The following is a 9631-nucleotide window of genomic DNA, read 5'->3' as shown; positions in this document are numbered from 1 at the left end:
GGGGACTGAGTCTGTGGACAGCGCTCTGGTCACTCCCCGGGGGAGGCCTGCAGTGGTAAGCTGAGCCCCTGTCCACTCTTAGTCCTGAGGACGCACCTGTAGGAGTAGAGCCTGTAGGTCCTGTTAAACACCTGGAGGGACGTGAGGAAGCTGGGCGGTGAGGTTTGAAGGGTGCCCTGGGAAGAACACAGGATTAGCACTCCTTTCCTGCTGGCCTTTCTAGAAAACCGGCCTCTACCTCCCTCAATTCATTTGAAAGAACAGGGATATGCACAGATGTATTCAATTAGCTTTTCATCAACTCACAAGCCATGAAACAGCTTAGACCAAGCAATGAAGCACTTGGATTTTTCCTTTTTTGGGGGGGTTGGGGGCAGGGGTGCACTGCATGGTACGTGGGATCTCAGCTCCCTGACCAGGGATGGAACCCTCATCCCCTGCAGTGGAAGCATGGAGTCTTAACCACTGGACTGCTAGGGAAGTCCCGTGTCTCCCCTCTTTTTGAGTAATATTTATCCATTCTGAGAAGTATGGCCCAACCAGAACAGTTCTGAATATACTTAAGGCTCTTCCATTAAAACTAAAAAAAAAAATTAAAACGTGGTGGATGAGGAAAGTACTTTTTAAAAACACCATGCGATGCGATCTTAACTGGAGATGTGTCCATCCTAAAAAGGACTGTGACCCTGTCCCATGTGAGTCAGACTGATGGCCCCTCCCTGGAAGCCCTTGGGGGGCAGGGAGGAACCCATCCCATGCTCCCTGCCCAAAGGGCTCCAGGTAGTATCTGCTAATAGTTTATCACCCCAGAAAAGAGCAAATTCCTAGGTTTTCTAGGCAGAGTTAAAATCAAACTAAGCAGGATTCACTGTGTGTGATGACCCTCAGGAGGGAGGTTGAGCTCACGGGCCTCCAGGGGGCTGCGGCTCCCCAACAGGGCAGGTGGCCTTGGGGGTGGGGGCTGGTTACCTCGAGTCTTGGGAGGAAGGTGATCTGGGTCGACCCCCCACCTAGGTCCAGCATGCCCACGCTGCCCCTCCCGGGGGTCTTCAGGCTGCCTGCAGCACCGGAAGTAAAATCCACATGGCAATGACAGTTAATAAACAGAATAGCAAAAAAAAGGGGGGGGGTGGAGGTCAGAAGCTAGGCCCTTCCACGGAAAGAAGAACAAGACAACAGAGGCTGCAGCCACTTAAAAATCTCCACATGTTTGGGGGAGTGCACGAAGAGCAGCTGCCTGGCGGGGCCTTCATCTGAGCTTTCACCTGGGCTCCGGACCTCCCCCGTTGCACGGCTCTCCACTCCCGGGTGGCAGAGCCTGTAGGCAACTTCCGTCTCGTCCAGTGTCAGAGATTCTGGGCTTGTCCATAATTACAACAGAGGGACAAAAACCCACATCCGGAGAGTCATCTGAGAAAAATGACTCCTGATTCCAAGGACCTATGTTCCTGGTCCCTGGTCTTCCTCCAGCGGGACTTCAATTATAAGGCAATCAGCACTTGCCTCATGTTCAACATTGACTGGGGTGACTCAGGGCTTCTCTCAGGAATGAGGATGGTGCTGCTGCAGGCCACAACCACCCCTAGTACCTGCATCCACAATCTCGGGGCCCGCCACATGCTGGGGTCAGTAACACTGCAAAACCCTGGGGGGTTATTTTAAAGAGCAGAAATGAGGCTCCTGCTCTCAAGACCAAGGTCTGTGAACAGTGGGCTCTGTGATAAAGGGAACCCACCTGTTAAGAAGTTCACGGTGATCCACGCAGAAACACCTGCAGGACAGGGTCACAAAGGGCATCTGAATCACCTGAGAAGCTGTAATTACAGCACCGGGGGCTCATGGCGACTTTCGGATTTCAGGGGCACGAGGAGACCACTTCCCCACTACTCTCAGCCTCTGGATCGGCTACAGGAACGGGCGTCACTCAGAGCCAACAGCGGCTTCTGGCAGACTGCTCTAGAAGATACCACACTAAAAGCCGGAATGCTTGGCCAAATGTCCCATCCTACGCTCCCACTCTTTTTCGACTGCCTCTTTTCAGAAGGGGCGGGATGAGAACCAAATGTTCTTTCCTTCCACCCACACAAACTCTTAAGGTCACTTTTAGAGTCGAGGCTGGTAAGGAACCTTATTAAGCGATGCTCTTGGAATTAACGCAACAGCAATGTACTCACACAGCAACTGGGGATTCTCTCTAAATGTTCTTAGAAGAGAGCATTTGTTTTCAGGACTGTGATCTGTGCCAGGCTGGCAGCCAGTCACGAGGAGAATCTAACACTGGCCCCAAGAAGGAGGCTCTGAGACAGTCAGACTGTGGGCGGTGGGTGGGGCAGGGCTGTCACTTCGGTGTCTGTGCCTCCAGGCAGGGAAAGCTCCAGTGAGATGCTGACAGCAGTGCTGCATGCAGCCTGCCTTGAGGGATGGCCTCGCGGCACTTTCGATAATTACCCTCGTCAGTCCCGTTCATGATGGAAACACAGTCATCCCCTACGAGGAATGGCGATGCCTCAAACACTTCTTTCACCTAAATGTAAAGAGAGACGCGTCTTTAACCTTAAGAATCTAAACTCCTAGTCCCCAGTCACTGCCCTGCGTTAGGACAGGACAGGAAGGGCGGGAAGCCCCATGGGGCAGATCCCAGCTCTGGGCCCCCACGCAGACTGGTGGGCACATGCCCAGGGGATGGCCTGGCACAGGGAGGCGGAGGCTGGGAGCAGCTGGCTCCTTCTCCATGTTTTAGCCATGATAGATACACAGAAACCTCAGTACGTCTGCACTTGTGTCCCACAATCTGACTTGAGCGTATGAAGGTAGTTTCTATAAAGGGACCTTGACAGGCCTGCAACAACGTCATTTAGCAGCTGGCAGGTGCAGAAACAGCTCGGAGCAGGACCATTTTGCTGAGAACACTTTCCCTGATTCCTGATGGTTAAGACTCCTACAAGCACCTGCCAAAGACAGGCTCCAGGGCCACCTTCAGGAGGTGTAGCGCCTGGGCACAGGCCAATGGCCTGAGCTGTCCCATCTGAGCATCAGACCGAGAGAGGGACCTGTGCTTCCTGCGAGGGTGACCAGCTTGAGCCGAAATTTCAAGAATTCAGGTCCTACTGCCTCAGACACACAGCAAGTCCTTGGATGGAAGGAAGCCCTTCAAATGTATTATTTTTCACACAAATTTGGTCTTTTTATAAAATAGGTTCATTCTAGAAAACATGAATGGCTTTAAACATCTTGAGGAAGAAAGCATCGTTCATCCACAAGCCCTCCACCTAAGATGACACTGCGAACATGTTGACATGTTTCCTTCCTGTGAGACCTTCTCCAGGGGCCTGCTCGGACGTGGACGGATGCTCCACGGTCTCAGTTATCATCAGCCAACCCTTGGGGGAAATGGAGGCACTCACCTTCCTCAGCAACTTCTGAGCCTTTTCTCCTGGCAACAGGCGCAGACCAGCTGTGGCCTTGAGGACCAAGGGGGTGGCCTTCCAGAAGTCGAAGGGGATGTCCTGTTTGGCCACGTCCAGTAGCTCCTGGATCCCCGGGGCGCTCTGTGGACATGGTGGGTAAAGCAGGGTTGGTCCACTCGCAGCGTGGTCACTGTTGCTCCCCACCCTTTAGGCTTTATACATCTGTAAATGTATTTTTTTCCTGATCTTACAAATTGGCAGAAACAGTGACTCAAGTGGTGCTGCCGGGGGCATGGGGCGGACCTGTGGCAGTGGAGTGGACCAGGGTCCTACACGCCCGGCCACCTCGGGCAGTGTCAGGTGAGCTGCAAGGCCTCGGCACACCATGAGAGAATTCTAGGGTCCCTTATGGCCCTAAAACCCACGAAGAGCAACACCAGAGATTCACCTGCACCTGCTGGTATGCTGAGCGCCACACACTGGACCAGGGCGTGTGTGTGTGTGTGTGTGACTGGACCAGGGACCGTTGTGCATGTGTGTGTGGTTGTGTATATATGTGTTTATGTATGGTGTGTGTGGCTGTATATATGATGTGGTGTATGTATGGTGTTATGTGTGTGTATGTATACATGTGTGGCATGTGTATGTGGTGTGTGTATACACGTGTGGGGTGGTGTGTGGTTGTATGTATATGTATATATGTATGGTGTGTGTGGCTGTATATATGGTGTGATGTAATGTGGTGTCGTTGTGTGCATGTATGTATACATGTGTGGTGTGTGTATGTGGTGTGTGTATACATGTGTGGGGTAGATTGTGGTTATGTGTATGTGTATATATGTATGGTGTGTGTGGCTGCATATATGGTGTGATATATGTGTGGTGTTGTGTGCGTGTATGTATACATGTGTGGTGTGTGTATGTGGTGTGTTTATACACATATGGGGTAGACTGTGGTTATGTGTATATATGTATGGTGTGTGTGGCTGCATATATGGTGTGATATATGTGTGGTGTCATTGTGTGCGTGTATGTATACATGTGTGGTGTGTGTATATGGGGTGTGTGTATGTGATATGTATGTGGTTGTGTACACATGTGCAGTGTACATGGTGTGGTGTATATATGGGGGGGCCTCCCATGGGTACCAGTGTCCTCCATAGACTCCCTACACTGTGCAGCAACCCAGGCCAGCACAGCAGAGATGCTGCCCTGGGAGGACCACACTGCATCCGAGAGGAAGGGAGTCACTTTAATAAGGCTACAGAAGACAAACTTGATGAGCCAACAGACATGAGAGAAAACTGTTACCTTTTCAACGTCATCAGCATAAGCAGAAAGACCTGGCTTCAGTGCTTTGAAGGTTTCATGGGTCAAGGTGGGAGTTTCTAAGGGAAAATCATATTTTATACAAGGCACAAGTATGAACATAAACACAAATACAGGAATCTCTACAACTATGACGAGCCACACTTTTAAGGCAGACATCTGAAAACAGACCCAGTCTGGCTAAATGAGGAATATCATACTTAATGTTTTGGCTAGAACTTTTCCTCTTAAAAAAAATGAACCTTATTTATTTACTTAGGCCACACTATGAGGCATGTGGGATCTTAGTTTCCCAAACAGGGATTGAACCCTTGTCCCCTGCATTGGAAGCATGGAATCCAATGCATGCTTAACCACCAGACAGCCAGGGAATCCCCCAAATCAACTTTTCTGACGTATAATTTACATACAAAAAGCCTATCCATTTAAAGTGGTTAAAGTTTAACACAGGTAATTCTTGCTGATTCAACAAGCAGAGGAGCAGGGCAAATGATTTTAAACTAGAAATGTAAAATAATTTTCTTGATTCTAGCATGGACACATTACAGGTTCTAAAGAATATTTCATTCTTCTTTTTAAAAAATTCAGTGTCTTAAATTATTCGGGGCCTTGGCTCACATGCTTACACCAGGGGAGAGTATTCCCAGGCACGCTGAGGCAGAGCAATGTTATCAAAATACAGACACGAGGAAAGGTCAGGGACAAAATTTTTCTAAGGACATCTCTCCAAAGAAGCTACACCGGAACATGGCTACTAAAGGGTTATCTGCTGACAGGTGTTGCCTTAAACTTAGCTTCAAATCAATTCTGGAGGTAGGCAAAGTCCAGCATATAAACATTTAACTATTGTTAACAAGTATAAAAATAAAGCAGATGAAAAGTGGAAAAATGTGCCACAAGAGCCTTGGAGGGGCCTCCTGAAGGCACCCGGTGCCTCCAGCTCAGCTAAACACACAGAAGGGTCAGCACAGAAGCAGAGAAGAGGGACCCCCAGATGTGGGAACTGACTCCCCAAGGGGTGGGGGGGGGGACTGGGCAGCAATGGGGGTCTCTCCGTGGGAGAAGCCAAGGGATGAAGATGCCCAGTTCCACCCTCACCCCTCCCCAGCCCCCACCTGGGAAGCAGGCCCATGGGCAATGGCCAGTTCCCCTTTCACTGAAGCCATGGCCATCGGGCACCCTGTAGCTGCCTGGCCCCAGTGGGCAGCTCCGTGTCATTGCTCATGTACCTGACTCTCCTGAACTTGCGGCTCCCACTGGCCTGAACCTGGGGCTACCAGCTGCCTTGAACTCATCCCATGTGACTTCTGGCCTAAGTCATGGTCCCAGGCACCCAACCCGCCAGAGACGCCGGGAGGGGACAGGACACCCCCATACCCTCTGAGATCTCAGCTGCCCTTAGCTGGTCACCAGACGCCAGTGTGAGTGAGGACATCGGGGACTCCTGAGAACCAGCCCTGTCGACAAGCTCCCTGGGGAGTCCCAGGCAGGAGGTCCTGTCCACCCCGAGGGCCGTGCTCTGCAGTGAGATGGAGGGCAGGGGGTGTGGTCGGGGCTTCCTGCTCAGTACCTCCAGGCTGCCGGCTGAACTGGAAGACGTGCACACGGGTACCAGTGCTGCCCGCGTCAAACATGATGCCGTAGGCGACCTCAGGTCCGTGGGCGGCCGGCCCCGGGGGACTGAGGGCCTGCTGGCCCCTCCGGGCCCCCGTGGCCGCCTCGGGGATGCCGAGAAAGGCCTGGGTGGCGGAGGCCCAGTGCCACTTGATGTAGGCGACGTAGATGAACAGGCACACGAACAGCCCCAGCAGGTACGCCACCTTCGTCATCCTCAGGTTCCCATTGTTTGGTATTTTTCTCATTTCCTCGTGTGTGGAAGATGGTACTAGAGCAGCTGGTGGGAGGGAGAGGGGCAGGAAAAACACGCTAGGCCCTGTGGTTCCAGGGCCAGTGGGACATTCCTGTGTTCAGGGACAAAATCTGTTCAACCACATTTCTTTCCACAGGGACTTCCCTCGTGGTCCAGTGGCTAAGACTCTGTGCTTCCAATGTGGGGGGCCCAGGTTTGATCCCTGGTCAGGGAACTAGATCCCACATGCTGCAACTAAGACCTGGTGCAGCCAAATAAATAATAATCAATAAATATTAATAACCGTCCTGCAGATTTGCATTTTTCCTGTGGAATCAGAAGCTTCATTTGCTTCTCAGAATGATTCTGGAAGGTGGAATCCCCATGGAAGAGGAGAGGAACTGAGATATGTAGACACTAGATAACCTGTCCAAGACCGTTGGTCATGCTGGTGCTGACCAGGGCCACAGGCCCCAGCCCCATGGTGCCCTCCAGGGGCTGGTCCAGGAAGATGGCTGTGGACTTGGTTCTGTTTTAAAAGCCAAGTGTACACAGTGTCCCTAGACCTTTCATGTAGGGAACAGACATATATCCAGTTCATTCTCCCCAGTCTCACTTTTCCTCCCACGTTGGTAATTTCCTTTCCAAAGGTTTAAACTCTGGTCCCTTGGGGACTACAGAACCATAAAAGATCAGAGAAACAGCTCGTTCTGGGAGTTTCATAGCAGATACCCGCTTTCATTCACACGCACATTCCTGCTTGGAAGGAAATCACGCCCATGTGCTTTCAAAGCCCCTGACAAAATAAATTGATTTGGCCCCATTATTTTTGGTTCAGCACACCTCAAAATGGAGGCCTTTGCTCAGTGGAGGCACCAGGCGGGAACCAGAGGCTCAGAGGATCAAAAGGGAGGCGCCTGGTTGTCTAGGCTGCCCCTGTCCTCAAGGATGTCCACCATCTCTCTACCTTCACTGCCAGCTGTGGGAGGTAGAGTGGACACCCCAGGAGAGGGAAGACAGCAGTGCTGGCTGGGTGGGAAGCAGGATGTGTGCCCGTGGGCAAGCCCCTGGTCAGGGTGCTGGTCTCACCTGTAAGTGGTGGGGCTCGGTGCTCAGGACACAAAAGACAGTTGGGGAGGAGGACCGGAGAACAGCATGACTGCGCTGGCCGGGGAGGGCGGGGGAGGCCAGGCCTGGACAGCAGGAGGCAGTCTTGGGTGGACTCATGACACCCCCAGGCTGTCTGGGGGAGGACAGACAGAACAGTAGGGGATCCAGTCCTTCAGCCACACCTGGATGGCTGCGGCCCCTGGAGCATGGCCCAAACCTTAGGGGCCCCTGTGCCCCTGTCGGGGGGCGGCTGCCCGGAGGCCTGGGGATGGACGGGAGACAGCATACCCCCTCCCTGAGCTTCTGCAGCTGGGTTCCGGGCTCCTCGGTGCTCTCCCCTCCCACTCTCGAGCAAGCTGCGGTTCCTTTGTGCTTCCCTGCCCTCTGGTGAGAAGAGGCCTCCCTGCAAACAGGCACCAGCCCACTCATCCTGATTTCCCGACCACAACACAAGGCCAGAAACCAGCAGCTGCTCAGCCAACACCTGCAGGTGAAGAAGGCTAGCTGACGCAGCAATTCACCGGGAGGCATGGAGGATGCTTCAGGACCCAGGTGATGGCCATCTGAGATTGGGAATGTTTGGGCAGGAGATGGCAGTGACCAGGTTTCCCACATGTGGAGTTTGAAATGATGGCAGGACTTCAGTTGGACACAGAACTGAGCCTTGTGAGAGATGCCAGGTTTGCAGTTGGTGCTTGAACAGCCATCCCCGGGCAGCCAGCTCCACTCAGGAACAGGCCCTTTCAGAGGCTTCCTGTTTTTAGGTTACAGTAACCCAAAGTTTCCTATGGCTAAGTGATCTCTGAAAAAAAGTACTTATAGAGAAAGCTCTAAAGCAGCTATTTCCAAGGATGGTTAGCAAGGACACAAAAGCAAAACTAACATCTTACAACTCTGAAAGTGTTTTATAGAATCCTTTTACATAATCAGTTTTTTTTTCTTTTTAAAAGATAAGAAGGGACTTATTAGAATGCAATTTGTGAAGCTTATAAGCTGGAGGGTGAGAAATGCCATACCCTGAGAACTTACTGGGCTACAGTTTCTAATCAGAGGAAAAGTGGGAAGGCGGAGAACTTCCTGGTCTGTCTTGAGTAGATGTGCTTCCATCATCAGTTCCTCCTTCAGGTTGGGCAGGGGAGCTGTCCTGTCCCTACATGGTCAGGCTAGGTCCAGAAATTATTGTTTTTCTCTGTGTGCAGAGAGCATGTCCTAGGGATAATTAACTCACTGAGCTCACTGTTTTATTGTTTATGAGCAAATTTTACTGTTTTATTGTTTATGAGCAAATTTCATCATGTCCTATGTTAGTATGAGAGCCATAATACACATAATCAGATTAACAGGTAGAATATTACATTTTGAGGCAAAGGCTGCTCTTAATTTGTCTACCCATTTAAAAAACACCACTTTAAACACGCTATGAATATATCTTGTTACCAGAGCCCACAGTGCAGGCACCTATATACCACATGATGACTGACTTCCACACAACAGGACCAATGCCCAGGGATGTCTGTAAACGGACTTGCCTGGGATCACACGGTTGGCACACGGCAAAGCCGAGGAGTTTCAGGCTTCTGAATCCAAATCAAACGTGCTTCATTCATCACTTCCCTGTCCCTGTGAATACAAGACTACTTCAGACAACCAGAAAACACGTGAAATTACATACACATAATCATTAAAGTTACAGGGGGCCTCCCATGTGGCCCATTGGTAAAGAATCCACCTGCCAATGCCCTGAGACGGGATTCGATGATCTCTGGGTGGGGAAGATCCTCTGGAGGAGGAAATGGTAACCTACTCCAATGTTCTTGCCTGGAAAAATCCCAGGGACAGAGGAGCCTGGTGGGTTGCAGGCCATGGGGTCGCAAAGGGTCAGACATGACTGAGCACAATCATTGAAGTTACACACCAAGTTCAGGGTGGCATAAAC

At 51.3% G+C, this 9631-nt stretch overlaps 1 protein-coding gene across 1 annotated transcript in view; it reads right to left on the bottom strand.

The window, feature by feature from the left end:
* ENTPD6 (ectonucleoside triphosphate diphosphohydrolase 6 (putative)) overlaps positions 1–9315 on the bottom strand; it is a 16785-nt gene extending 7470 nt beyond the window's left edge. Inside the window, exons 1-8 of the mRNA XM_010836357.1 lie at positions 9225–9315; positions 6307–6630; positions 4719–4795; positions 3405–3548; positions 2449–2524; positions 1736–1771; positions 970–1058; positions 97–176 (exon numbers count right to left, since the gene is read on the bottom strand). Coding sequence (XP_010834659.1) covers positions 97–176; positions 970–1058; positions 1736–1771; positions 2449–2524; positions 3405–3548; positions 4719–4795; positions 6307–6598 — 794 coding nt within the window. The 5' untranslated portion in view covers positions 6599–6630; positions 9225–9315. The remainder of the gene's footprint in view (positions 1–96; positions 177–969; positions 1059–1735; positions 1772–2448; positions 2525–3404; positions 3549–4718; positions 4796–6306; positions 6631–9224) is intronic.
* Between the last annotated feature and the right edge of the window lie 316 nt (positions 9316–9631).

This window comes from Bison bison, unplaced genomic scaffold, assembly GCF_000754665.1.
Source record: "Bison bison bison isolate TAMUID 2011002044 unplaced genomic scaffold, Bison_UMD1.0 scf7180017864063, whole genome shotgun sequence".
Taxonomy (NCBI): Eukaryota; Metazoa; Chordata; class Mammalia; order Artiodactyla; family Bovidae; genus Bison; species Bison bison.
The sequence above is the reverse complement of the archived record's forward strand: the minus strand, read 5'-3'. Positions and strand labels throughout refer to the sequence as shown.